This window comes from Syzygium oleosum, unplaced genomic scaffold (genome assembly GCF_021117445.2).
Source record: "Syzygium oleosum isolate NSW1041296 unplaced genomic scaffold, Sole_v2.1 Sole_v2.13, whole genome shotgun sequence".
Lineage (NCBI taxonomy): Eukaryota > Viridiplantae > Streptophyta > Magnoliopsida > Myrtales > Myrtaceae > Syzygium > Syzygium oleosum.
This window is the reverse complement of record NW_026607497.1, coordinates 8,154,986-8,182,905: the sequence shown is the minus strand read 5'-3', so window position 1 is coordinate 8,182,905 and position 27,920 is coordinate 8,154,986. Positions and strand designations below refer to the sequence as shown.

General features: G+C 44.1%; 5 protein-coding genes across 7 annotated transcripts; 4 read left to right on the top strand and 1 right to left on the bottom strand.

Annotated features, from left to right (window-relative positions):
- The first annotated feature begins 204 nt into the window (after positions 1 to 204).
- On the top strand, positions 205 to 3,142 carry LOC115675785 (exocyst complex component EXO70I-like). Its single transcript, XM_030598547.2, has 3 exons — positions 205 to 1,024; positions 1,452 to 1,823; positions 2,043 to 3,142. Exons 1-3 carry the CDS (start codon positions 245 to 247, stop codon positions 3,003 to 3,005), a joined length of 2,115 nt encoding a protein of 704 aa, XP_030454407.2. The 5' UTR covers positions 205 to 244; the 3' UTR covers positions 3,006 to 3,142.
- A 1,913-nt stretch (positions 3,143 to 5,055) lies between these two features.
- On the top strand, positions 5,056 to 8,007 carry LOC115675780 (F-box protein At3g12350). The gene is made up of 2 exons (XM_030598542.2): positions 5,056 to 6,296; positions 7,361 to 8,007. The coding sequence occupies exons 1-2, from the start codon at positions 5,394 to 5,396 to the stop codon at positions 7,808 to 7,810; spliced, it is 1,353 nt and encodes a 450-aa protein (XP_030454402.1). The 5' UTR covers positions 5,056 to 5,393; the 3' UTR covers positions 7,811 to 8,007.
- Positions 8,008 to 8,495: 488 nt separating this feature from the next.
- LOC115675782 (LIM domain-containing protein WLIM1-like) lies at positions 8,496 to 10,149 on the bottom strand. Its single transcript, XM_030598544.2, has 5 exons — positions 9,925 to 10,149; positions 9,284 to 9,380; positions 9,165 to 9,208; positions 8,987 to 9,076; positions 8,496 to 8,857 (listed from the first exon to the last, which is right to left on the bottom strand). Exons 1-5 carry the CDS (start codon positions 10,057 to 10,059, stop codon positions 8,645 to 8,647), a joined length of 579 nt encoding a protein of 192 aa, XP_030454404.1. The 5' UTR covers positions 10,060 to 10,149; the 3' UTR covers positions 8,496 to 8,644.
- A 7,741-nt stretch (positions 10,150 to 17,890) lies between these two features.
- Positions 17,891 to 19,163, top strand: LOC115675781 (uncharacterized). The gene has a single exon (XM_030598543.2). The coding sequence runs from the start codon at positions 18,003 to 18,005 to the stop codon at positions 18,822 to 18,824; it is 822 nt and encodes a 273-aa protein (XP_030454403.2). The 5' UTR covers positions 17,891 to 18,002; the 3' UTR covers positions 18,825 to 19,163.
- Positions 19,164 to 22,882: 3,719 nt separating this feature from the next.
- LOC115675856 (WD repeat-containing protein ATCSA-1-like) lies at positions 22,883 to 27,917 on the top strand. Of its 3 annotated transcripts, none has more exons than XR_004005084.2 (10): positions 22,883 to 23,203; positions 23,660 to 23,920; positions 24,024 to 24,183; positions 24,988 to 25,169; positions 25,900 to 26,140; positions 26,893 to 27,047; positions 27,135 to 27,224; positions 27,486 to 27,551; positions 27,633 to 27,726; positions 27,799 to 27,917. XR_004005084.2 is itself a non-coding variant. In XM_056317194.1 (10 exons), exons 1-9 carry the CDS (start codon positions 23,054 to 23,056, stop codon positions 27,672 to 27,674), a joined length of 1,347 nt encoding a protein of 448 aa, XP_056173169.1. In that variant the 5' UTR covers positions 22,883 to 23,053; the 3' UTR covers positions 27,675 to 27,700; positions 27,799 to 27,917. The 3 variants fall into 3 exon arrangements, 2 of the variants coding, with proteins under 2 accessions (XP_056173169.1, XP_030454498.1); XM_056317194.1 differs by having other exon boundaries at positions 27,633 to 27,700; XM_030598638.2 differs by having other exon boundaries at positions 22,886 to 23,203; positions 24,991 to 25,169; positions 27,633 to 27,810.
- Positions 27,918 to 27,920: the final 3 nt, after the last annotated feature.

The window sequence follows — 27,920 nt, the reverse complement described above, 5'->3', positions numbered from 1 at the left end:
CAATGCTCGGACACACCGGCTGTGCATTCGCATAATTCCAAGCTCATTCCCTTTTCCTCTCGCCCATACTTGTTTGGATCGTTCACGACCAAGACGCCATCTGGTAACTTTGGTTCTCTCCGTCTTCTTCTCCTCTCGCCACCTCGCCCTTGTCGTTCTTCATATACTCTTCCTCCTCCACGTAACCTCGGCCAACACAATCCCCTCCCTCTCTTTCTCTGTCTCTGTCTCTCCATCTTCTTCCATGGCGTCTCTAGAAGACGAACCCGCCGTCGCGAAGCTCGAGTCGGCGTGCAAAGACCTGAAGACTCTCCTCCGAAAATCCGCGGACCTGGACCGGAACATGGAGAAGATGGACAAGAGGTTCGACCTCATCGACCAGTCTCTATCCTTGGCATCCCGACGCATTGCCCCCTTGCAGTCCCTGGCCATGGCCAACAAGGCCCTCAACACCCGGATCAACCGCGCCATCACCCCAGCCCTCTCCCTCATCAACAGCTTCCGCCTCTTCGAGTCCCTCCAGGCTGACATCGTTGACCTCTCCGCCAGGCTCTCCGGCGAGGCGGCGCCATCCCCGAACCGGCTCGAGGGGCTCCTAGACTATGTCGACTGCGTCGACCGGCTCAACGCCACCGTGAGCTCCATCGGCAAGGAGGGCGAGCCGGCCATCCAGAAGCTCCAGGAGGTGGTGGAGTTCCTGAGCCGGACCAAGGCGACTGACAATTTCAGGACGTACCGGCTGAGGGAGACGCTCGTCACACTCAAGGCGCTGTACGAGACGGAGGTCGATGCGATGCGGTTCGAAGGGTTGCTCGATGAGGCCTTGCTTCAGTTGCAGGACGAGTACGAAGGGTTGCTGCAGCAGCTGAAGCACGAGAATGTCGGGGAGGCGCAGGAGGGCGGCGACGGCGAGGTGGTGGGGTCGGAGCTGGGGTCGGAGCAGGAGGTGGAGGTTCTGAGGAGGATATCGGAAACGTTGGCGGTGAATGACTGTTTGGACATTTGCATCGATATCTTCATCAAGGTAAGCGACACGCGAATGCCTCGCGAACTCTTTCGAACTTAGCATACGACGAAGTGATGAACTCTTGCCTCGATATCTTCGGCAAATCATCTTGTTTTCCTTTCCTTCTTTTACCAATCTTATATGTCAGGCTGATCCCACAGTTATTTGATGACACAAAGCATGTCACATAGGTCATTGCGTAACAAATTGTAACGAATTAGTCTTAAAATTTTTGTTAGCCTCCAGTTAGCTATCTCTCAATACACATCGCAATTATATTTCTTGATTGCACTAATTGCTCTACTAAGCCTCGATAACATAATCGTAATTATCATCATATGCTATGATATTTCCCTTACGTCCATCAGCTCATTTCATTTCTGTGAGAAATTAGTAGATGTTGGCATTCTAATTCAACTTTGCGTCGCAATGTGACATTTGATAGGTGAGATATAAAAGAGCAGCGAAGGCACTGATGCGCCTAAACCCGGAGTACCTTAGGATGTACACGCCGGAAGAGATCGACGAGATGGAGTGGGAGAGCCTGGAGACGGCCATCACCCTGTGGATCCAGCACTTCGAGCTCGCGCTCAAGACCGTCCTCGTCTCCGAGAAGAGGCTGTGCAACCAGGTCCTGGGCAACGTCATGGACGGCCTCGTCTGGCCTGAGTGCTTCGTCAAGATCGCCGACAAGATCATGGCCGTCTTCTTCCGCTTTGGCGAGGGCGTCGCCCGCAGCAAGAAGGAGCCCCAAAAGCTCTTCAAGCTCCTCGACATGTTCGACTCCCTCGAGAAACTCAAGGCCGAGTTCATCCAAGTAAGTATTGCGTACGTTCATTCTGTTTGACATACCGAATTATAGGAGTAATGTATAGGATTCTCATGGTAGATTTTTGTAGGCCACCATTGATTGTTCTAAAGTGTAAATTGTTAGATATTTTATAAATTATCACTCCTCAAATGAAGCTATGAATTACAAGCTCTTTGTATTGTTCTCGTACTGTGATTGATTCTGTCAAATAATTTTGTTGTCCAGATCTTTGAGGGTGAGTCTGGATCCGACATCTGCACCCGGTTCAGAGAGCTCGAGAAGCTGCTCGTCGCCACCTCGAGCAAGGTGTTCTGGGAGTTTGGCCTCCAGATTGAGGGGAACTCCGACGGCCTCCCCCCGCCGCAGGATGGCTCGGTGCCGAAGCTCGTGAGGTACGCCATCAACTACCTCAAGTACCTCGTCACCGAGACCTACAGCGGCCCCATGGCGAAGGTGCTGCAGACGGAGCAGGTGTGGAAGGCGGGTGTCCTGTCGAAGCCCGGGTCGGATGAGGACCTGCTCCGGGACGCCGTCTCCAACGTCATGGAGGCGCTGCAGCGGAACGTGGAGTCCAAGAGGGGGCGGTACAAGGAGAAGATACTCCCGCACGTGTTCGCGATGAACACCTACTGGTACATCTACATGAGGACGAGGAGCACGGAGCTCGGGAAGCTCCTCGGCGAGCAGTACATGAGGAAGGAGTACAAGGTGGTGGCCGAGGAGTCGGCTTACTTGTATCAGAAGCAAGCGTGGGGATCCCTGGTGCGGCTCCTCGAGGCCAAGGCCGATGAGCCGAGCAGCAAGACCAGACTGAGTGTGAGGGTGGAGGCGTTCCTGAAGGGCCTGGAGGAGGCGTCGCAGAAGCACCGGAGCTCGTACGCCATCCCGGACGCCGACCTGAGGGAGCAGATCAAGGAGGCGACGGTGAAGCTGGTGGTGCCGGCTTACGCCGAGTTCCTGAGCACGCACGGTTCTGCCTTGAAGGAGGGCTCGTATGTGACCGCCGAGTCGGTTCAGGAGCTGCTGAGCCTGGTGTTCGATGGAGGCGACGACAGAGAAGGCGACGGGAAGAAGAAGATGAGGCGGCGCCGGGGTTCGAGGGGCGGCGGGAGCGGCGGCGGGGCCGTTGATGGGGACGGGAAGGACTTTCGACGGTCCAGATCAGATGTTAGCGATTTGTTGATCTAGTCGACTTACATAGCTGCCAAACGAGGAGAGAGAGTGAAATGCAAGTATTACCCTTTGTCTGTAGCAGGTAAAAATGTGATTTTTCCTCATTTAATTTGTTGATAAAATTGAGGCTTGATCCGACTTATCGCAGTAAACTATCGGTTTCACGATTTCACTCAAAAAGCCTAATTTACTGCGCTCGCCATACACATTTGAAACTAAGCGGGCAATAATGACGAGCGACAGTGGCAACATAAATCGAAGATGTGCCAATCAAAAAATACCTTTTAATTTAAAGGGTTAATACCACCAAAAACCCCAAATTGGTACACGTGTGACAATTTTACCCCGAACTTTTTTTTTGACCACCAAAAACCCCAAACTGGTACACATGTGACAATTTTACCCCGAACATACCCCAAAAAACCCCAAACTGGTACACTTGTGACAATTTTACCCTGAACATACCACAAAAAACCCCAAACTGGTACACATGTGACAATTTTACCATGAACTAAAATTTTAATATTTTTTATTTTTATTTTTTCGAATTTTTATTAATTTTTTTGTTTTTTCTTTTCCCTTTTTTTTCTTCATCTTCAATCTTTGGCCGGTCGCCGAACCGGCGACCGGCCAAAGGCGAAAGCCGACGAGGTCGTCCCCGCCGACTGCTAGCAAGGGCCGCCCTCGCCGGCTGCTAGCAAGGGCCGCCCTCGCCGGCGTCGGGCGAGGGCGACCCTCGCCTGAGTCGGGCAAGGGTTGCCCTCGCCGGATCTGGCGAGGGCGACCCTCGCCTGCGTCGGGCGAGGGCTACCCTCGCCGGCATCGGGCGAGGATGCCCTCGCCGGCGCCAGGGCGGCCCTCGCCGGACGAGGCGAGCCCTCGCCGGCGCGGGCGAGGGCGGCCCTCGCCGGCGTCGGGCGAGGCGGCCTGCTCGCGGGGCGAGGCGCCCTTCGCCCGCCCAGCGAGGGCCGCCCTCGCCCGACGCCGGCGAGGGCCGCCCGACGCCCGAGTCGGGCGAGGGCGGCCCTCGCCAGCGGCCGGCGGGGCCGACCTCGTCGGCTTCCGCCTCTGGCCGGTCGCCGGTCCGATGACTGGCCAGAGGTTGAAGATGAAGAAAAAAAAAGAAAAGAAAAAATAAAAAAATTTGAAAAAAAAAAAAATAATATTAAAAAATTATTAGTTCGGGGTAAAATTGTCACAGGTATAGCAGTTTGAGGTTTTTCGTGGTCAAAAAAATAGTTTAGGATAAATTTGTCACGGGTTTACCAGTTTGGAGTAAAATTGTCACAGGTGTACTAGTTTGGGGTTTTTTGTGGTAAAAAAAAAAAAGTTTGGGGTAAAATTGTCACAGGTGTACCAGTTTGGGGTTTTTGGTGGTAAAAAAAAAAGTTCGGGGTAAAATTGTCACACATGTACCAATTTAGGGTTTTTGGTGGTATTAACCCTTAATTTAAATAATGTTCATTGTTTTTTTTTTTTGCAAAGATTAGAACTTTAGTTGGTGTGGATGCAATCTAATATGATAATATCTACCTAGAACTTATCATCACATGTTCACGAAGGCAGTGAAAGTATCGAAATATACCATTTACTCTTTAATTCATGCCCCAAAACTTATTCAAAATCCTGAAATTTGACATTTTTCAACGGGTTCCTTTTATTCGTTGCCGAATGCTATTCCGAAAGCATGGTCTCTATTTGGTTCAACCAGAGTGAAAGGCATCTAGAAAGCACACTCGATGGGAAGGAGGAGACAGAATTGATGATCAATAGGGTACCCAGAATCATCAAGATTTTTCTATTTTTTTTTTAGTAGAAGCATCATCAAGAATCAAAAGCATTAAATTGAACATTTCCGAAAAAAATCGGTCCGGACATATCATTCGAACTTAGCTCAGTCGAGCCGGCTTATATTCTAATAAATAATCCACAATTTCATGAAAAGTAAAGTTAAGCAATCGGTAGAAAAAGGCATAGTGCTACTCATGTATTTTTTTTATGACATAATGGAAGAAGGATTTGTGTAATTCGAGGATCAAATTGCCAAGAAAACACAAAATGGGGAAAGATCCTGCGCCAATTCGAGGTTTCTGTCGTCCCAAACAGAGAGCTGTGATAAGCGTACAAGACAAGAACTCGTGCAATGGATACGACACGATGCTGTCGACCGAGCTACACGCAACGGTGTTAACCGTAACGTGTCGTCCGCTGGCAAAAAAAAACGACGAATCGTGCCGAACAGAATCATCCCTTCGGTCTCCCGGAATCTACCGATCAGTAGTAGTCCAGCAAGCCACAAGCACCCACCGCAGCATTCCTCTCCCCGATTTCCCCCGACAAAGTTCGCAGCTTTCCGTCGTATTGCCCGAGATCTCCGTCACCCCCTGAAGAGCTTCCGCGAAGATGGAGCCCGACCTCGCCCCGGCGTCGTTCGCGGACTTCCCGGAAGACGTCCAGCTCTGCATCCTGTCGTTCCTGACTCCCCCCGAGATCGCCACCTTCTCCTGCACCTCGAAGCGCTTCGTCTCGCTGTGCAGGAGCGACGCCAAGCTCTGGCACGCCCTGTGCGACCGGCGGTGGGGGTCGAAGACCCAAATCCGGAGATGGGGCGGCGGCAAGGTGTGCTACAGGCTCCTCTACAAGACCCTCAGCGAGTGGGAGAGCCTCATCGGCTTCTGGCGGCGCAGCGGCCAGAGATCGTCTGCCGCGGCCGCCGCCCCGCCGCCTCCGCCGCCGCTGGTCATCTTCGAGTGGGGCCCCTCGTTCGTCGCCGGTTACAGGGTCTTCCCCTCCCAGGACGGCACCTACGGCGTGGTAAAGTCGCCGTTTTTGTGGATGTCGCTTTCCCCCAGCGGGGAACCCGTAAATTTCGTTGACCCGGATGGTAAGAGTGGCGAATTCGGCTCTAGTTATTGCGTCGATTCGATCGGGAAGACCGATTTGATTCCGGTGGATGTGAATTTTATGGGGTGCACGCATTTGGTGGTGGAGGAGAACATGGGGCTCGGGTACAATTCACGCAGGGATGGGTTTTGGAGGAGTTCGAGCTCCGCGAACTTGTGTAGCGATGAGGAGGAGGCCAGTGGCAGCGAGAATGGGACTTTCGGGAGCTTACCGGATCGGTACATGTCAGAGATGTACCAGTACTTCGCAAACCGGACTAGCCCGGGCGGGAGTGGCGCATCGAGAAGGCAGAGGAAGAGGGAGAAGGAGAGGCAGGGGAAGAGAAAATTGGAGGCCGAGCATTTCGTGAAAATAATAGATTGCTCGCCCACTCCTTCTCGGCCTTTGCAGGGGCTATGGAAGGTGATTTGAGCTATTATTTCTGATCTTAATCATCTTATCTCGATCAGTGCATCTGCATTTATCGGTTAAGTTAGTTGCGTCTTACATGGAGAGATTGGAGCTGCTTTTTTTGCTCTGATCATTGCCTTGAAATTGTGAGTTCAGCTTTTAGTTTAGAATGGGTAATTTGGTGATAGGCTCTTAATGATTCAAAATTCACTTTTAAGAAAGTTTGGATCTTTTGTGCTAAATGTTGAGTTTATATGCTTTTTGGCTGTCCGGGGTTTTCAGTACACTTGATTGATCTTCCCTCGATATATCCAAGCATTTCCTGCTTTGGGCTGAGCGCACTGCATTATCTGTTGAAGAGGTCAAAATGGATCGAAAAAGTTTTAACTCTTAACCAGACCGTTGCGAATAATATATGTCAATGATGCAAATTCTACATATTTGCTCTTATGCCAATCAGCAGCTGTAGGTATATGTCGATGTTGCCTGCCACCGATGATTATTTAATAGATCTCAAAATGGCTGTTGTTGTTCCGTGAGTGGAATGCTTATGCCAAACCTGAACTGGGAATTAACACATTAGGATTTAAGAACAGCTTATGCCAATGATTTTTCGAGAGATGTCTCGTGTTGACACTTCACTACTTATGCCAAGAAAGATGGGTAGGGATTGGTTGACGAGTATTTGAATTGAGAAATCAGGTTATGAGAGAAGATCCATTGCCAATGCCTTGTGATTGTAAATTCTGTTACATGAATTCTTCCCCTGTTCACTCCTCTGGTGAATTAGTTTACATATAAATAATGATGTCAAATTGGTGCCTCGTTCCGGGTTTTAACTTATGCTCGGTTGAAATTAATTGAGTCTTTCATTCAATAAATGTGGATTGAGAGTGCTTTTCAGAAAGTCAGGACATTGTACGCTTGAGAAGTTAGTGCTCTCCTTCCAGTTCCAACAGACTCAGAGGAACAAGAATGAACTATTACATCATATGCTGTAGATTAGTATTATTTATCTGGGCGATTGGCTTGAATATGTTTGAGTTCTCCTTCATATCTGAAGCTCTTTCTTGCAGGGAATTGGTGACTGCATGAAACTGGAATTCTATCTCGTGACTTACGATGAAATTGGGGGAATTGCCTGCCGAAGGGTTGGGGAATCAGCAGACCGTTTTTCTGGTTGTGCCCCAGTTTTTTGGACATCGAGAGCTACGTTTATTGAGCCACCTTTTACTCAAGAGGAGGCAATCATGTACGATAGTCGCATGCACCTCCACCCCATTGATGAAGAAAATTATATGTTCGGGGAGCTTCCAATGGAAAATGAGCCGGTCTCTCGCATCCTGCACATAAATTCAAGTTATGACTTGCTAATTCCTGATTTGGCTGAGACTACAGCTACTGACAGGCGTAACGAGGGAAGGATCTGGCAGTATAGAAACGGTACATTTGGGTTCGGGTTTCTTCGGGACAATTTCATTATAGACCTGAAGCACATAGCCCTGAATGGTTGTATTCTTCACTAGGTTAAGCTTTGTGATTATTGATTTGGTCTTCTGGATTCATTCTGTACATATTAGAATCTTAGGAAAGAGGAGCCATATATCCAGTATGGCACTGGTGTCATGTTCTTTTGCTTTAAACCTTCGGCTCCACCTTGTAGGCCGATTTGTAACATAGTTTATTATGGAAATGATGACATTTTAACCAAAGTTTTATTGAATTCTGGAGATTTTCATTTTCGACCCATTTCTCTTATCTCAATGTCCTCTTCCTAATCTCCCTTGTATGCCTGCCCAACTGCTTTACTATTCAGGCCATAGGTTCTGTCATGGGCGCTTATAATAAGCTGATAAAGTATATCTCACTAAAAAACTGTTACCATGGATGATGTAAGGTGATATACCCTTTTTCCTCGAAGCTAATCCCAACTTCCCCACATAATAGTGGGGACTCTGGCTTTCTTGAGCATATGGAAGATAGGCCTTTGCTATTCTGCTCTTTCGATTTAATGTGTTAAAAACTAGATTGAAGGAGCTTGTTTGTCACGGTGCTTGTATAGAATGGATGGCTGCAGTTGCAGATTCTTTGCTACAGATCACGACAGCAGGGACATACATGTGTAAGAGTCATTTGAGATCTGAATGTGCAACTCTAAGTGTAAGCTGGCATGTCCTAGCGAGTGTCCATTGCTAAAGAAGGAAACCGAAATTCAAGAAACGGTGACCAACACATTTCGAGTAGAACAAAATGGATACATGAAGCCTTTCAGACGACAGAAACTACAGTCTTGACCAGAAAGGAAGGAGAATGCAAGAGGGAGAAAAGAACATAGTATAGCAGATGCTGTTCTTTATGTCTCACACAGCAACTTCTCTAGCTGCAACTTTCTCGTTTCCAGCATGGTCTCCCTCAAGCTGGCTGAGGTTGCCCTTTTCTCTGATGAGTTGTGCATGGTGGTGTTTGCAGAAGAGTTTGCCCTCATGTGCGATGTAATTTGACGGGCTTATTGTGCAACCGCCATGGCTGCATTTGAAGCAGCTTTTGTGGTACGGAGTTCCGTTCACACTCACCTGCATCAAAGATTTATTGCGGCGATTTTAGAAGATTTCCGAATCTTTGAATCATTCAAAATCCTTAGTCCGCCTATGCTTGTTCTGTGTTGGCTATAATACTGAGAATGAGAATGGTTGAGTAGGTACCTTCTCAGTTGGATATACAGTATTCTTGCAACCAAAGCATTTCTCTCTTGTTCCAGCAAACATGCCCGAGACTTTAGCCGCAGCGGGTTTCTGTTTGAGCAGCTTTATATCAAGACTCATGATGCTTGCGAGGAATTATTGGACAGGAAAGGAGGAACAGTTGGTTATGGAAAATTACCTCACTGCCCAAAGGTCTTTCTGGTTTGACAATTTTCGGGATACCTGAGAGAACAGAAATTCACTCGAGAGAGATTCAAATTGATGTTGGATGGGAGAGGAACTCAGATAAATTCTGACCTTCAAAGCTTTTCTCAAGGCTGCCAGTTCTCTTGAAAATTTGATCGAAGTGTGGCCTGCAGTAGAGAACTCCTTCAAAGGAATTGTAGTTTGCAAGCTGCAAGGTCGAATCTAGTTTCAGAATTATACAAAGTACATCAAGCTACTTGTGAAAATGTAGGCTGTTCATGTTGGAGAACTCGGACTGTTTGTAGCAGATAGCCACAGTGCCAGTTTGGAGAAACCAAGATATGAGATTTGTTGCATTTTTGGCAGTGGGATATAGTTGATTAGAAGCTGGACAATAAGTGATTTGATTAGCACGGATCAAGTCGGTTCAGAATACATTCCGGATTGACTAAATGTTCTGCTTGGCAATAACAAACAACTTTCAAAAACCAGATCTTTCAATTATAAACTAAAAACATCTGATCAATACTTGACTATCTCAGTATTGCAGGAGAAACTTAGGCATCCCTGGTCATTGTAATGCAGATTGAGTGGGATAATTCAGTAAATGTCTTGTTTCTGCACCAACATGATCCAAATGACACCGACAGCAACATCTGAACAGACCAGGTATTGAAGACGATGAACCTGACCCGACGGATCGAACCTCTTATCTATATGATTCTCAAAACAGACTGGCTTCACGATTTTACCTTGAGGGTTCCTTTGCAGTGGTGACACCGGAAGCAAGCCTTGTGGTAAATACGGTTGTCGGCGGCCAACTTGTCAACCAGGTACACCGTCTTCTCGCACGCCATGCACTTCTGGGTCGTCCCCGCGAAAGCCATGACCCCTCAATTGTTCTCACACCAGTACTGCAGGAGTGAGCCTCTCTTGTGTGGGTCTGTGTGGTTGAAAGCAAATGAGGGTGTGGACGCTGAGGCAAAAGATAGGCAGAAAAAAAAATAAAAGGGGAAGACAGAGGATAGCCGGTTTGGAGGTGAATGGGGGGACCAAGAGTCTTGATTTTTTGAAGCGGCCAGCCAAAAAGCAATCATTTATGTTTGAATTTGAAGCACCCGCCTGCCATTTGGGTCCCTTCCAAGTCATAATAAAAAGCGGCCCCGCAACGAACATGAAAGGCATTAATTGAACAACCCCTTCGAGAGGTTACTTAGACAGTAATTGGTAGGAACTCAATCACACAACTCACAAGGATCTGCAATGTCATGTGCACCACCATCATGAACCTGTTTCTGACAATATTCCAATCGAGCTAGCTAATGAATGGCTGTCCTGGCCCATGAACATGTTTGCTGTTCTCAACTTATTATTGTTTATTAACACGGATCACCTTTTCTGTTCTGCGGGTCAAGAAAGATGTGAGTCACTTGGCACCTTACAGAGCACATCACGCGAACAAGTACAGTAGTTTCGTGGCAGAAATCTTTATCCACATCTCTGGCCTGCGTCTCTGTTCTAAGCATATATGGATGAGCATACCACGTTATGGAATCTCTAAGTGCTTTGAATGTCATCCGAAAATGGCACATCGAACAGCGTCATGCACAGGATGATGCACTTGGACTAGCATTAGGGAGTAGTGGACGGTTCAGTCATCGGTGTCTCGACAGATGGTGCTGGCTTTTGACCCATGGAAAGGGGGAAAAAAACATGAGGTGCTGGAGTGGGGTATGGAGGGGAGCTGCATATTGTTTTCCCTCTTGTTGCCCGATCTGCAACTTTGCTTGAATTTGAATGAGACAAGGACAAAAGGGACCCGCGGCATTTTCGTGTGAGTGGTTGAGGGATTGGACATTGGGCGGTCATTGACATGGTCCCATGACAAGTTGTACATCGGATTCTTACATTTCTTATCAAATAAAATGAATTGTCTGTCCATCATTGGCAGAGAAATTGCGCTACACAAAGTTCGCCGGATAACCCCTACGAAAAATAGATTTTTTTCTTATATAGAAAGGCTAAAACCGAGTACAAAAATTTAAAGTCGTAAATCTACTATTCTTATTTTATCACTTTATAAAACATGAACTCTTTAAGAGGTAACGAAAAGGAACTAGTAATATGATGATCGATGATCATCCATTATACCGAGCCCGCCCGAGCCCGTGCTGTCTCAAAGGGCAAATTGGCGGGCTTGGGTGATAACCTTACAATGAAAGGCCCGGCCCACCGAGCTTTGGTAGTCCCAGCCCAACCTATATATTTCAACCTACATGTTAAGGTATCAGCCTACTTATGTATGTCTCTGTCTCCTCTTTCTCTCTCATTATTCACATCTTTCTCCACTGACTTCTCATGTGGAAATTCTAGATAAGAAATTAGTCAGTTCATCGATTTACTCCCTGACAGAAAAAATTTTAGATGTACTTTCTCTAAATAGATTGGTAACTTATTTATTCCACTTTCTTTTAGAATTTTTTTGGCATGTGGATTACATGCCCACCAAAGCATAGAGGGTGAGCATGGTCCAATACCGAAGTTGGAACTGGAAATCGAACCAGCCTCCGTTGGAACCGGCTTGTAACCCAACCGGTTATTTCTTAAGCCTGATCTAGGATCGATTACCTCTACATCTTTCCATTTTTGTTTTCAATTTCTTATTTTTGAACAAAATTGGAGAGACCGGAAGAGAGGCAAAAATCTAGAATGAGCGAGTTGATTGTGAACTTTTTCTTTCTTTGAGTTTTTATTTGTTAATAAAGGAAAATAGTCTTGACTGATTCGAAGTCAATTCTGCCCTAGAACCAACCTGCTTAATTTGGTTAAGTAGAATTGGTGGGTGCAGCCCTCGATCTCGAAATTAGACCGAATTTTTATTCTATTTCCATTTTTCTTTTAGCTCATGAACCTATCTAGTTCTCCTTAGAATCAAATTTATTAGGCCGATTCCAAATGATTTCCGAGTTGAACCTGTCTCGCCCTTAGAAAGCCCGATGTATGCATGGCATATGAGTTGACTAATATTAGGCCCAAAAAGCCACACGCAAGCCTTCCATGACTCGAACAACCTAGAGTCCTTAACATCTCCTAAATAAAATAAAATAAAATAAAAAAGTGTTAGGCTCTTAAGGAGGAGAACATACCTTTTGTGTTGATGGACCAATTACATTTGCCATTAATATGCATCTCTTTCGAGTTTAAATTTTGATGAACTTATTCCATCTCGTGTTATTGACACGTGGTATAACTACTTCATGAAAGTGTATGTTCCGCCTCGAATATCGTATGCCCACCTGAAAAAATTTGGCGATCGGATCGCACGTCGCGAATTGGGCCCGTCCCCTTGGATAGGCCAAGTGGGCCCCCATTTGGCCCATCAAACCAAACTCATGAACATGCTCTGTTCACAATCGAGTCATATATGTGTTATGTATCATCGATCCTTTTTAGGGATAAAAAGAAACCAAACCCGATGGTGGACCATGAGCCTGAACTAGGAACTTGGTCACGTAACCTGGGTATCTAAAAAGAGATAATCTATATCTAGATCCTAGCAGCTTCGTGACACGCACCTAATCCCGATAAAGTCGTTGGATTTTTTTGTTTGATTGCTGAAGGTGATCCTACTTGAAATATAGGACTGCTCTAGCTTCATGGCTTCTTCTTTTTTGTTTTTTTTGGCTAATCTTCTAGCTTAGCTAGATGGCTCAACACATACATATAGCATCATATAATTAAATAAATAAAAAGACATAACAAGAGATGTGTGCTAAAGACCCAAAAAATCCAAATACATATGTCATGTTAGATAAATATAACGTACCATCTTCAATCTTGGGTTTAAGAAGCTGTTTGAAATGACGCGCGGCGTGAATATCTAATGTAGCATGTGCAATTTCGTTTTTTCTAAACAGATTTCCCACCAATGTTTACCCATTCAATGGGCATTTCTATAATGACATGCTATTGATAAGAATCAAACAGAAATTATATTCATCCCGGTGAATATAATGTGATGGAACCGTTACTTTTATACGGAAAGGATGAATGACATGTTGCATCATTGCCTTGACTAATGGAAATATATTGGATGAGTCCAAATATTGAATCTATCGGTAATGGCTTACCTACTTTATGTTAGAATAATACATTTTCACAAATTTTGGCGAACGTCAATAAGGTGAGCGATACGTCAATCGTTCGCGCATACGTTGTAATCCTCCATCGATGCACGCCATTCTTCCAAGCACGACAAAGACATGCCAATTGCCAGACACATCCATCGGCTTTTTCCTGGAAAAAAAGAACAGAAAACAGAAGAAGAAGAATACAAACGAAAGACTAATAAATGCCGAAACCAGAAGGAGTTTAGCCGAAACCGGGGCTTATCATCTAGAAGGGCGTTTCAGGTGATACGTGTACGTATGTATATCCATGTTTTGTCAGGGTTTTGCTGAGTTTTGATCTGATGTTATTCCCGGCGGAGACGTTGACTTGTTCTAGAGTCTGAGAAAGTCGGAACGCGGTGATGCATCACGGGTCTGATGGCCATTCCGGTCCTCGTTCGGGCTTTTGGTGTTCACATGAGTCATTCGGGTCTGCGGGAGAGCACACGCTTTTGATGAGAAAACTAGGGCTACAGTTCAACCTGCCCGTCCGTGACCAAATCAAAGTCAACGATCGAGAAAGAAGGAGGAGGAGGAAACATGCCGTGTCTGCTGTTCTTCACATCGAGGGTAGTTTCGTGGGGGAAACGAAAACATAACGAAAAGAATTTTAACCTGTCGTTTCAATTAATTCAGAGTAGGTGAGCATTTATAATCAAGGATGAGCTCGCAGCCGTCACAGCCAACCAAGAAAGAAGGAGAAGGAGGGGGGCAAAAAGGACAAGAAAGTTCCAATTTTATGAATGTTGGAGTAGGAGGGCCGTGATTCCCTTTCTAGTACAGCAGCTACGCTACCAAGTTCGACTCGACTCAACTCATATATGTAGTGCTCGAAACTCAACTGGAGTTTCATCCGGTACTAATTTTCCTACTTGAGCTTATCTCGATCGAAAAATCGAGCGCTCGAGTATGATCGACTTATGAATGAAACTCAAGCTCAGGCTTAATTAGCTTGAATGTTAGGTACTTTTTAAAGTATTTTGTGTCGATTTTGCATCAGTGTTGAACGCTTTTGAGAAAATCTCGAAAGTTTAAGCAGGCTCGATTAGGCTCGCTGGCCTAATGAGTTGAGTATTGACGAGCTTGAGCTTGACTTGACAAAATACCCGTATGGCTCGAACTCAAGCTCGTCTGAATTTATGCAAGTTGATATTAATTATGACAAAATTATCCAAAAAGTCACAAACCTATTATATGATAGCCAACTTAGCCTTAAACTTTCTAATTTGACCAATATAGTCCAAAACCATTTGACAATTTTTCAATATAGTACATTCGACCAATTTAGGCCAAAAATCGTTAATGTGGCGGTTCAATCAGCGCCAGCCATCCTACATAGCAGGGCTGGTGACCGAAATGGACAATCTTTTCTCTCTTCTTTTTTTTTTTCCTATTCTACTTTTTGTATTCTTCTCCACCGACCACAAGCAAGGGCGTCGCAACCCTTGTTGGCCACAGGCAACCCTCACTCGGTGAGGGCCGCGAAGCCCAAATTTTGGCAAGGGCCGCACTCACCCAAATTTGAGCGAGGGTCGCTATCCATCACTAAGGTCCCGATGACCTTACCTGCTGGAACTCGAGAATATGAAGGAAGAAAAGAAAAGAAAAAATCAAACAATTGAAAAAATTTCTCAAATCGATGTCATTTTGAGCCTCGTTGGACACGTCAGTGATTTCCGGCCTAAATTGGCTTGAAAAACTACATTGAACTATCGCTAAAATGTTTAGGACTATATTGGCCAAATTAGAAAGTTTATGACTGAATTGGTCGTCATACAATAAATTTACAACTTTTAGAGAACTCTCCCTCTCGAGTAGTCATCCAAACGAGCTTGAGTCATTCACGAGTAGCTTGACTTGATTTCACCCTTATGTACATATAATCTCACTAGGGGTGTGCACGAGAACCTTCGGATCCTGCGGACCCTAAGAAAATTGACATGGTCGAGTAGGTTTCAGGGTGGTTGCAAGGGCTCACATATTAGGTTTCATGTTCCAAAATTTTGAAACCGATGAATAAATGATATGCACTGAAGTTTGGTGTCATACCACCCTATAATTTGTGTAGGGTACCCTGTAGAATGGTACACAATACAATGTATATTATTTCTTAAGCAAATATATGAGTACTTAATTAGTGACACTCTCTTTTTTATTTAAGGAATTTTTACTTAACTGGTCAGTAATCTGCAACCCCATGGAAAAAACAGATCTTCAACCCGGTTTTACAACCCCCTTCTTTCTCTGACAAGTTTGTCTATGTCTGCGAACGATATGTTTTAGTTCATGCTCTCTGTAAAATATTATAGCTTTTCATGTAATCTCATAATTGAAATTATCAATTGGTAGAAGCTGATTATATAATTTTTTTTCACTTTCCAAGTTAGTATCGTTTCATGATTATGTTATTGTTGTATAATCTTATGTAATCTATGTATGTTTTGGTTAAATGTTGAATGTGATATTAACTTAACAAACTTTTCTTCAAAAAAAATTTTTTTTTTGAAAAGGTATAAAATAGGATACCTCAAAACTTACAGATACCGTCGATTCCTGATCTGAGGATGGTTCCGGGGTAGGTTACCAAAATCTTGGAACCAATACCACTCAAACCTGTACACCCCTAATCGTCACAAGCAAAAATGCTCGCCCTACAATGAATTAGTAGCCCCAATTGCCTGTTAATAGAATTTCTCTGCTCAAAATAATAAAGGGTAGAAGCAAGCGACTCCAATTTGACATTTTTTTTTTGGGTCGGAACTCCAATTATACATTCGAATACAATCTTCTTTCGACAAAAAGAAAAAGCCGGTTAGAGTGAACTGTTGTCTAGCTGACCTTGGTGATTTGGTGCTGTAATTAGAGATCATGTCATTATAATTAGTATACAACAAACTTTCTTTAACAAAAATCCCTTTGACTTCTGAATTTCCGTGATTCCCAAGCAATCAGTCCTTCCTTTCCAAAAAAATTGTGGCACTAATTCTAGATTGGAGACAAGGTCAGGTCTTCACAGATCCGATGCTGAAGTGTGGGAGTAGCAAATCGAGGTCTTACATATGATGGACATAAAATATTCGAGCCTTGTGCAATACGTTCAAGATGGAAGATGATACGTATACCAGTATCTCATCTTCGACCATCCTTGAATATTTAATCGACCTCGAAGCTTTTCTATCACCTAGTACGTCATTCTTGTTTAGGAAAACCATTAGAAATTATGAAGTCGTAGATTAATCAAGGTCGCTAAAGTCAACTACCCCACGAGATTAAGGGCGCAAAAAAATTGTGTTAATCAAGATATTATACCACCCTTCCCGTGTGCTTTTGACTTTGATAAGATGATATGAGCTTTTTATGAGATCAAGTCGAAGGAGTGGAAGATTTTGTATTAGCTCATTGAACTCGCCTACTGCGACGTACCGCTAAATTTCGAACTTATCGAAATGAGCACGATTTTCCACCATGAGTGGGATTGTGCATAATGCATATGGATAAGAAAATGACTCCAACGGAGGGTAGGATATAGCTATCGAAACTTTTTCTCGATTTTCCACCGAGGTTTCGTTCCCCAAAATATCAAAAACCGATATCTACACTTCATGGAAGAACTCAAAGAGACTGGCGTCTGAAGTCTCAAGAAAGAAACAAAATCCAGGGATAATTAAAGTGCTGATAGATGCAATTTGACGAACAGAGGATCAGATAGTGACATGATATATGTGAATGATATAAATCTTGGATTTTTTTGGGTTTACTAGTGTCCACCCCAATCCAGACGTTATAACCAAATAGTGATGTGATATATGTAAATGATATAATTTAGTCCTAAACCTTTTTTTTTTGTGCCAATTCAGTCATAAACCTTTTGTATTGGTGCCAATTTAATCCTAAACCTTTTTTTGGTGTCAATTCAGTCCTAAACCTTTTTTTGGTGTCAATTCAGTCCTAAACCTTTTTTTGAGGTCGAGCTCGCCGGCCTCTGGCCTCTGGCCGTTCGCCGGACCGGCGACCGGCCAGAGGAAGGAGGAGAAACTCGAAAAAAAAAGTGGAAAAAAAAAAGAAAAAAAAGGAAAAAATATAAAAATTCAAAAAAATATTAAAAATATTATTAAAGTTGTCCACGTCAGCGCCACGTCGGCGCCGGTGACCGGCCGGCAGGCGTCTACATCGACAAATTCCGGTCAAAATTGGCCGGAAGGACTAAATTGGCACAAAAACAAAAGGTTTAGGACTGAATTGGCACCAATTTAAAAGGTTTATGACTGAATTAGCACCAAAAAAAGGTTTAGGACTAAATTGGTACCAATGCAAAAGGTTTAAGACTGAATTGGCACCAAAAAAAAGGTTTAGGACTAAATTGACACTAATGCAAAAGGTTTATGACTTTTTTGGCACTTTTCCCGGTCAAGTGGTGGTTGCCTTCTCTCCAAGAAAGTCAAACGAGACACATGGTCCACGTTGCGAAGCTTCTGCCCTATTATTTTCATTCATGGATTTTTCAAACCTTTTAGCTTGACCGCGTTGGTTGATCTTGTCCTCCAAGCTGTTCTCTCTCTCTCTCTCTCTCTCGACGAGTACTTAAATGGCTCCTCTTTGAAGAAATCAAACCAACACCAGAAACCTCCTCAGAAACATAGCTAAGCAAACCCAGTTCTCAGATGTTGACCCCTTTCACTTGCGGCATATTCCATCCGGAAGACGACGACGACGACCAGCTGTACGGAACGAGCCCTTGCTCGACGCCGAGGAGATCGCTGCGGAGGAACAGCCACCACAACAAGGAGAGCAAGAACCCGTACTCGTCCCGCGGCCTCGACAAGTTCGAGGCCCTCCTGTCCGACCTCCAGGAGAAGCGGCAGCAGATTTACACCCAGAAGGGCTCCGGCGACATATCCCTCGTCCGGTTCGCTTACACGAGCACGAACGATTGCGTGCCTATCGTGGTCAAGAAGGATAAGGCTAACAAGTCTCGAGATCACAGGACCATGACCAACGATCCTCGTACTGCCGGGGACCATGCGGCGCGGAATTCGGATGCTCAGGATAAAAAGTCGCCTATGGAAACTTCAAGTGATGTCAAGGAAGTGAGTGGAACGAAGGCGGATGATTCGGTTAAGAAGGCAAAGAACAAGAGCTTTGAGTGGGGATTCATGAGAATAAAGAATTGGAGGCGGCCTTCGTTTTACATGCCGGTGGCTATCGTCTTGATTCTGCTGTTCTTGGCCTTATTTGGGCGAACGGTCGCGATCCTGTGCACCTCGATCGGATGGTACATAGTGCCTGCACTCAAAGCCAGGAGCTTGAATAGTTCGCAAAAGCCGGCGATGAAGAAGAAGAAGGAACTCGGCCGAAGGTTGAGCGATAACAAGATGGTAATCAACAACAATAACAGGTCTTCCTCTCCTCCTAATAATAGAGGCGGAAATAATTCGGGACCGGACAAGTCGCCCGACCGCCATGGCCACCGGAAAAGCTGGTGAAAAGACGGCCCAGATTCGCTCAATTCACAGTCCCCTGCACATTCTTTCTGTTCTTTCTTAGGTGTACAAAGACCATTTAGACTTCGCTGATGCATCAACCTTTTTTTGCACTCTCAGCTTCATGTTGATATGTAGTTCGGTTTTGATCCCCCCCTGTCAAACAGTTTGTTCTCCATTCTAATCTTTGTAATCGGTGTAAATCATGAGTATATAGGTGATGTATTAGGACACAGGACACCCCCCATGTCATGTAAGAACTGTAATGGCATAGTGGTTTGGTTTAGAGTCCTGTGAGAAGCTGCTGATCATCCATGAATGACGAGATTTTTACCCTTTTCATTTCGTGCTTCGTATGTTCTTGTCCGTAACAGAAACCGAACAAATTACGTATGCTGCTTAAGAATCAAGATTAACATTGGCTAACCGACAGGAGGAGAAGATGATGAAGATAGGTATGTTCGTTGAACTAACTGACCAGACAACTGCATACCAAATTCTTCTGCCTAGATCGGTAGCCATCAGCCGGAAAATAAAGCATGGTTTTAATTAATCTGAAGCATGATCCTATTCTCGAACTGCAAGAGCTGGTGTTCTTGCTATACCTGGGGACGTCCACGTTCTAACTACATGAGTAGAACTAGAAGTGTCCGAGTGCCTCGACTGGTAAGCGCGATATATGTTTCCAGTTCAGATCACCGCGTTTTGCGCATTCTCTCGAGGCAATTCTCGGGAGTATGGGCTTTTGTGCTTTCGATAGTTACCCGATCTAGATAGCTTGAAGGCTCAAAAAGTCTCAAACACTCCAAAAAAACAAAAATGACAAGAAAAATTACAGTAGGGACTAAGGCTATGACGTTTCTATTAGAAAATTGGCACGGAAGGTCAAGATATCTCATGACAAAAGAATCACTAAAGGATTCCAAAGTCTGGTTAATTAACTTATCCAATTGGACTACCTTTTATTTGGAAGCTCTCATTATATTTCTTTTCGAAAAGGCGGGAAGAGGCAATAAGTGCCCGTGACTCATTTTGGGCGTTACCATGAAGATCTCATACCCGTAATGGAATACTCTATAGAATCATAACTATTTCGTGCCCTCGCAACTCAAAGGTCTGGCGTTGATGAGCCCGTAGATCTCGTACCCGTAAAGGAATACTCTATAGAGTCATAACTATTTCGTGCCATCGCAACTCAAAGGTCTGGCATTAATGAGCCCGTCACCATCGACATGATTAACCGAGTTCCGAAACGTGATACATGTAACCCGGCATGTCAATCCATCTTTAGCTTCGGCCAGAGGAAAATGATTTGATGGGGCATAGTTCGAAAGAAGGTGGGACGTTTCGTCAAATCCCAAATGGGACCGTTGCTTCGTTAGTCTAAATTAATCGACGAAAACTAGAGCACACGTTTGTGATTTTGTCAAGAAAAGACCAAAGTACTGCCGAACGGAATCAGGCCAATTTGCTTAGTTCTTTCTTATTAATTATGAGCTTCTAGAAAGTGTCTGTTGTATATATACATAAAAAAAGACACAGATGAATTTAGGAAGATGTGCATGTTCATTCCTTGGGCCCCTCTTCTAGATGTCCGATTGACTTCCGAACCAATCGGGATCGAGGTTCGCCCAGCCGGACTCTATCGCTGGTTTTTTGATAATTGTCTATACAGCTTGTTTGGTTAGCATGTGAAAATGAAAAGCAAATCTTGTTTTTATTTGTAATGTGAAAATACCAAATTAAAAAAGAACGATTCTAGAAGATTAATGAAGAGAGAAGATTATAGAAAAATTGTCCAAAAAGTTCTAAGCTTATTGCATTTTTGCCAATTCGGTCATAAACCTTTTAATTTTGCCAATTGAGTCATAAACATTTTCACTTCTTACCAATTGAGTATATCCGGCTAATTTTGGCCAGAAATCGCTAGCGTGGACTCCGGCCGACCTACGTGGATAATTTTTGATAATATTTTTTGAATTTTTTATTTTTATTCTTTTCAATTCTTTTTCCCTTTTTTTTCTTCCCCTTCTTCCTCCTCCAGTCAATCGTCGGGCGTTGGCAACCGACCAGAGGGGAGGCCCGGCGAGGTCAACCTCGCCGGCCTTGGGCGAGCTTCGCCCCCACCGACCACTGGCGAGGGTGCCCTCTCCATGGCTGGGTGAGGCTCGACGTCGTCCAATCATGGAGAGGCCAAGCCTCGCCATGGCTCGGCGAGGCTCGACCTCGCTAGATCGGGTGGGACCGACCTCGCCAGGGGCCGGCGATGCTCATCATCGCCTGTGGCCGACGGGGGCGAGCCTCGCCCAAGGCCGGCGAGGCTTGACGGCCCTCCCCCCTCTGGCAGGTTGCTGACAGTCGACAATCGGCTAGAGGAGGAAGAAGGGGAGGAAAAAAAAAAGAATAGAAAAGAAATAAAATTCGAAATATATTGAAATATTATTAAAATTATCCACGTCAGCATCATGTAGGCCGGCCGGTGTCCACGTCAACATTTTCCGGTCAAAATTGACCGAATAAACTCAATTAGTAAAAAGTATAAATGTTTAGGACTCAATTGGCAAAATTGAAGAGTTTATGACTGAATTGGCAAAAGTAAAATAGGTTTAGGACTGTTTGGATAATTTTCCTCGTGAATAATCATGCCAATGGTTTCATTTTGATGGGTATGCGTCGCGGGCATTATTTTCGCACACTGTGCCCATCTCTTGTCACCATCCTATAAATATTTGGATTTGTTTAACGTGTCTACCAACCACTCCACTCGAAAAAATCTCCCTCTTCTCAACACTGGGCAAGACCAAATAGAGAATAGGGCTGCATACCGAACCGCCTCCAGTGCTCCACCTTACGCCATCCATCATCGGCAGCCTTTGCCCATTGATAACGTTGCTGGCAGGGGTGATCGATTCTCAGATGATCCGGTTTCCCGGCGAGCCAATGGAACCATTGGCATGTTCATTTTTATTTTCTTTGATTTGTCGTTAAAGTTCAAGACGAAAGCGAAGATGTTCTTGATAATCAAAGAGTTTATGTAATTAGTAACTTACGTGTAACATTATAGGTTTCATAGAGATTTTTTCAATTTGTGGCAAATTTTGATTGGAATGAACAACTATTGTTGTATTTTGATTTGTTCTTGTCATGTTACTCATGTGCATAACTAAACGTAAGTGCTTCGGCCTTGAAGGCTTCCTTTGTGAAATGGGAGAGAAAACTTTGCAAATTTCTAAGAAATTAAAAAAAAAAAAAAATTAAAAAAAAATTGGTTCGGTCCGGTAGTTCGGTTGGGCGATTCCACACCTAGAATCGGACCGAATTTCACCGGTTCCAATTTTATGGAATTGGAAACCGGACCAGTGCATCCGAGAACTGCCCAAAACCGGCTGATCCAATTCGGTCCGGGCCTGGATAGTTCCTTTTGCTCATCCCTAGTTGCCGGCGTCACTTTGTCACCCCATTAGGAGAGACCCCCCCCAATCAACTCCATTCTCTCCTTAGCTCATCTCTCCCTATGTCAATGCCCACTTCCTCGTCCCCTCACACTTGCCACGGGACTCATTAGTAAGTGCTACAAGATCTTGTACATTGGGATTGGATCTAATCCCGCCGATGAGGACGAGGCGCGTACGCTAACGAGCTAAGAATCGAGACTCGGCTCAGGAATGGCTCGAGCCGGACTCAAGTTCTGCTCGGCTTTTCGAAGTCGACAGCCGTTTCCTACCCTCGAGTCGAGCAACGAACATACCGAGGAGGGGAGCGAAATAGAGAGGGGAGAGGAGGGATAGCCCATTCGACAGGCACACGCTTGGAGGCCAATGGTGAGGTCGCAGGAGGCGTCCGAGACCGCCGCCGCCGCCGCCCGCCCGCCCGCCGCCTCATTAATACAAAATTGGGTTGCCGCCGCCACTCAAGACGTAGAATCACATGGCAGGCCCAATAAAGAAGTACAGGAGCTCAGTTCAAATCTCCCAACGGGGTGCTCAATTGGGCCTGTAAATCTCGACCCAGAAAAACGAAGGAGACAAATATGAAGAATTCTTGAATCACAGTACCTTCACCATCTTCTTCTTCTTCTTCTTCCTCCTTCTTCCTGGTCTCGAACCAGAACATTCCCCGGAAGGGAGATACCGGACGCCCAGAATCTCTTTCCTGACTTCCCAAGTTCTGAACCCGTTGGCAGCTTTGGAGGGTAGAGAGGGAGGGAGGGAGTGGACGAAGATGCTCGAAGAATGTGGAGGGAGATCGAGAAGAGAGAATCGGGCGGAATCCGCCCACGTTCCTTCGCGAACCGGGTCAAATCCAGCCGCGTTGCGTCTCTCCACCTCTCCAACCACAAGGACATTGTCTCCCCCCACAAGGGCTCCGTCAACTCTCTTCAGGTTGGTGCCCCTCCCCCGCTTTCGTTCCCTCCTCGTTTCGTTGCCGAACGGTGGGCTAAGCCTTTTGGGCATGTTCTTTTGGTCGGTACCGGTTCAATTCCGGCGGATGGTGATGATTCGAGCTGGGTCGACGTTAAATGATGACTAAGAACTATGGATATAGGTTGTGATGGGGGGCTAGTTTCCTGTATTTCGTAGTTTTGTCTTGTTGAACTGGAGAACTGCTGATGAAGAGAAAAGATGATGCTATAATGCGATGTGGATGTGATACTGATAGCTATGGAGCAGCTGCTCGACCCCTCTCTCTCGTGTTCCAAACTGAAGGGGATGACTGTCGCGGCGATTCTCTGTCTCTGACATTGTGTGTCCCTGAATAATGATGTTGTAATGTTACGTTGGTCTTGGCAAGATTTTAGTTTTGATAGAAATTATGAGGAGCTTCAATTGTGAAAGCAGGTCGATTTGACGGAGGGCCGCTATCTGTTGTCTGGCGCCTCGGATGCATCGGCCGCGGTTTATGATGTCCAACAACCACAAAAGCTCGAGGGAGGCGGGCTGATCGCAAAGCACAAACCTATCTTTGTCGTCGATAAGCAGCACGAGCACCGACATAAGTATGCGATTTCCTCGGCCATATGGTACCCCATCGACACGGGGCTTTTTGTAACCGGCTCATATGATCACTATATAAAAGTTTGGGATACAAATTCCACGCAGGCAAAGGCTCTTTCTGTTCTTCTTCCATATGCTTCTTGGAGTTTTTCGTTTTGCTTTTATCATTCCTGTTACAGTATCCTGAAAGTCTCCGTATCTCACACAGGTGGTGATGAATTTCAAAATGCCTGGGAAGGTTTATAGTACTTCCATGTCCTCATTGGCAACGTCTCACATGCTAATTGCTGCTGGAACTGAAGATGTTCAAGTCCGACTGTGTGATATTGCCTCAGGTGCATTTGCTCACACATTGTCTGGTCACCGAGGTAAACCAGTTGTTTTAATCATTCTTTCAATCAATTTCCCTCTATGACAGTTGAACTAGATCTTGTTCCATTCAGGATCGCAGCCAGTAGATAATCTTCGTGTATTAGAGCAGTTTCTTGTTGTCTTTTGTCTTGTTGCCAGTGATCGGTTTACCTGCCATGGTTATATGGGGTTAAAGAGATGCAGCATATAGAAGCTACCCTCCATTAGTGACAACTCTTAGTTTACCCTTTTGAAGATATCTTCTGGTAGACTTGAATCTATTGCTGTTTTAAAAGAACCCTCACCCTCTTCTATAAAGAGCTAAGCTTTTTATCTCTCACTAGACCATCTGAGGAGCACACCATTCAGAACCTTCTATAAGCAAGATTTTTATCAAGATAAGACAAGGTGATTGCTCCACAGAAAATCTTGCATCACGGTTTCTGAGTGGTGGCTCAACCTTAAATAAAGGTGTTCCTATGTTTTTACCATTTCAGAGTCTCTCTTTCACTGTTTCTGTTAAATATATTACAAATTCCATATATGCTTCCTTTTGATTGGTTAAATAGCAGCCAATTGCTTGCATGGACTATCTTCTGGATGTCCATCCTCCATGCTGCTCTAGCGGTGCTTTGGTGAACCATCTTTGGAGAAAAATCCTTATCTCCCTCTAATCTTTTTGGCTATTGAAATGAGCTCTTGTACATAACACGCGAATGAATGTTTTGGCTGAAAGCGAAAAATAAGTAGTATGTGAAAGAATTTGAAGCTGCGCTACAGCTAGGGTACTTAGTGCATATAATTTATCCTTTTCATGGTAGCAGATGGAGTAATGACAGTCCAGTGGTCTAATTCTAGTGAGTATGTCCTGGTAACCGGAGGGTGCGATGGTGCAATACGCTTTTGGGATATCAGACGTGCAGGATGCTTTCGTGTCTTAGATCAATCTCACTCTCAACTTGGAAGGCGGCCACCTCTTTTGGAGCGCTCTGCAATGACGAAGGTGTTTGTGTCTTGCGTGGTGACTTGCATCTGCATTTTGGTGTGCCTTCCAATGAATCACCAAGATCGCCTTTTTCTTGTTTTGGTTAATTGACTTTGTGGTTAGCATCTAATTTCAAATATTTATGACTATTCTTCGAATAGAATTGCCTGGAGTGGAGTCCAATAGCCTTATATGATGAGAAAACATGCTCACTATTTGTCCTTCTAACTATCTAATATGAAATGTTATAAATTTAGTACATCAAGTAGTGGGTGTTTCAAATGAAGAAATGTTAATGGACATCTAACTTGATGGGGGGGCCTGAAGAAATGTCCTCGGTGAGAGATCCCTATTTTTTTTTTTTTTCAACGTGGGGAAAAAGTTTTTTATTTTTATTTTTGTGAACTACTTTTCGGTAAATTGTCTAAATCTTGTTTGGAAGAACTGCTCTTGAAGTCTGTTTTTGGTTGTCTTTAAGTTAGTTGGCATGAAGGGTGCCCTCTGGATAAAAATTCTTCCATATCAACGAAACAAAGAAGGTTTAGCATAGTAAATAGATTGTTAATTCACAACAATCATTGAGCATCCAATTAATTGGATTAAAAATTGTGTTCTGAATTGAAGGAAGTTGATTGTTTGGGTTTTAATGATTTTTTATATCTGGCTTTTTGCATTTGATATTTTCTTTTGTTGACAACCCTTGCTGGGACATTTGGACAATGACACTATTTGCTATATTCTTGCACAGGGTTCAACTTCTAGATCATTGTCAGGAGGCCAAAATACGTCAAAAGCGGCAGCAGTGTCAAGGAAATCTTCCCATGGAAATGGTTCCAAGCATTCAAATTCAAATAGAATTTCTGCGAAGGGAGCTATCAAACAGAGGTTACATCCAGGAATGTTGTCTGGTCAGGATCGTGCTACTGCTCATTATGGTGCTGTCACTGGGTTAAAAATATCAGAAGATGGCATGTACCTCTTTAGTGCAGGTTCAGCTCTGTCCAATCCCAAATTGAACCTCATCTAGCAACTAGCCTTAACTTACAAGGATTTTAAAGGACAACAAGTTGTTTGGTTGGCTAATAGTTTTACGTTGTTATGGTTTTTAGAAAAAATGCCTTCATTCTAAGGTTGGTCAAACATTTTTCCATAATTGTGTTTTTCATTGGCGCAAAATGGCCTCAAAGATGTTCCACTTTTAAAAACTTTGTCAGAATCAGTTCGTGATCTCTTTTGTATTTGTTTGTCTCAAGCTTCACGAGTTCTCAGAACTGGCATTATAATTAGTCATAGAACTTTCTGCTTAATGGGTCTGTTGGTAACAACATTAAGTGCTGAAATTTAAACTTTTCAGCACTCCATGTCATTAAGTGCAATCGATAACCACTAACTACACAACTTAATTAATTGATTGAAGTCAAAAATCACTTAATGTGATAAGTAAAAATGACTTGCTTAATTGGTTAAGTGATATGATGGAAAGTAAAACCTTACCAATTATATCATCAACATGCCAATAATGTTCACCATTCCATGTTTAATAAGAAAACAGTATAGTTTTGTTACTTAACTTTCAAATGGTATTGAATTACTTATTTTTATTCTCAATACTTAAAAGACTTCGGTGCTTATTATTCAGTACGCAAATTTGCATCGCTTATTTTTCAGTTTATCATAAGAGCCAGCTAGACATTTGTGATTACACCTTACCTATCAATATTTATCTCTCTCTCTCTCTCAGGCTCTGATTCAAGATTACGACTATGGGACATTGAATCAGGCTGCAACACGCTTGTAAACTTTGAAACAGTGCGCCTGCAGACGAACAAGCCCATACAGCTGTCAGTGTCCGAGGATTCCGCACTTGTTTTTGTCCCATGCATGACAGTGGTGAAAGTATATGATACCTTCCTTCTTTTTCCCTATGATTTACTTGGAGAATTAACGGCACGATTGAATTAAGCTTCCAATTCAATTCAATAGGCATTTGATTTCTGGTCGGGGAAGACATGCTTCACATTTCGGGGCCACTATGAGTATGTGAACTGCTGCTGTTATAGTGCACAGGATCAGGTAAAAATGGTCAATCTCTACATTGTTTGTCAGTTGTACCCTATTGGACTTCTTACTGCATCTCATCTGCCTCTGTGAATTTTGCCTTTGTGCGCATTTCCTACCTTTTTTCTCCTGTATCACAAAGAAGCTCTACAGAGATTTTTATCTAATGTTCATTTTTTTTCCTTAAGGGGTGTTTCATAAAGTATATTACATATGCTGATTTTTTTTTGGTCGGATACATATTCTGATTGTTGACATAGGCTATAATGCCCACAGGAATTATACACCGGTGGCAATGATAGACAGATACTTGTGTGGTCACCATTCATCTCTTATGAAGCGGTATGACCTTGTTTCCAAAGGGCTGAGTTCATAAGTTTGATGGAGCAGTCGATCTGTTATTTACTTGAATCATACGTGCAGGATGAAGGAACTACAAGGAACGAGGACTCATGGAGCGATTGACGTGCATTTCTCCTCTACCTACATTTGTAATGACCACTTCTGTGCAATAAAGGTCTTGAGTCATGACTGTATATTACTGTAATCTGTGTACATCCAGATTTAATTTTGCTTTCGTCTATTGCAGCCCATTCTTTCTCTATTTCGAGGCAGGACAATAAGCTTGTCAAAAGTAGAAACATTTGTTACTCGCTCGGTGATCTCATTTCAACAATGAATATATATGCCAACATCATCTTCCGGAGACTT

Bases quoted from the DNA above. Each gene is read 5' to 3' on its own strand.
- LOC115675785 (XM_030598547.2), top strand. From the start codon at position 245: ATGGCGTCTCTAGAAGACGAACCCGCCGTCGCGAAGCTCGAGTCGGCG. The intron at 1,025-1,451 runs GTAAGCGACACG...GACATTTGATAG, and splicing joins GCATCGATATCTTCATCAAG to GTGAGATATAAAAGAGCAGC. The intron at 1,824-2,042 runs GTAAGTATTGCG...TTTGTTGTCCAG, and splicing joins TCAAGGCCGAGTTCATCCAA to ATCTTTGAGGGTGAGTCTGG.
- LOC115675780 (XM_030598542.2), top strand. From the start codon at position 5,394: ATGGAGCCCGACCTCGCCCCGGCGTCGTTCGCGGACTTCCCGGAAGAC. The intron at 6,297-7,360 runs GTGATTTGAGCT...TCTTTCTTGCAG, and splicing joins CTTTGCAGGGGCTATGGAAG to GGAATTGGTGACTGCATGAA.
- LOC115675782 (XM_030598544.2), bottom strand. From the start codon at position 10,059: ATGGCTTTCGCGGGGACGACCCAGAAGTGCATGGCGTGCGAGAAGACG. The intron at 9,381-9,924 runs GTAAAATCGTGA...TCGACCTTGCAG, and splicing joins ACTGCAAAGGAACCCTCAAG to CTTGCAAACTACAATTCCTT. The intron at 8,858-8,986 runs GTACCTACTCAA...TCTTTGATGCAG, and splicing joins CTGTATATCCAACTGAGAAG to GTGAGTGTGAACGGAACTCC.
- LOC115675781 (XM_030598543.2), top strand. From the start codon at position 18,003: ATGTTGACCCCTTTCACTTGCGGCATATTCCATCCGGAAGACGACGAC.
- LOC115675856 (XM_056317194.1), top strand. From the start codon at position 23,054: ATGTGGAGGGAGATCGAGAAGAGAGAATCGGGCGGAATCCGCCCACGT. The intron at 25,170-25,899 runs GTGTTTGTGTCT...ATTCTTGCACAG, and splicing joins AGCGCTCTGCAATGACGAAG to GGTTCAACTTCTAGATCATT. The intron at 27,048-27,134 runs GTATATGATACC...TCAATTCAATAG, and splicing joins CATGCATGACAGTGGTGAAA to GCATTTGATTTCTGGTCGGG.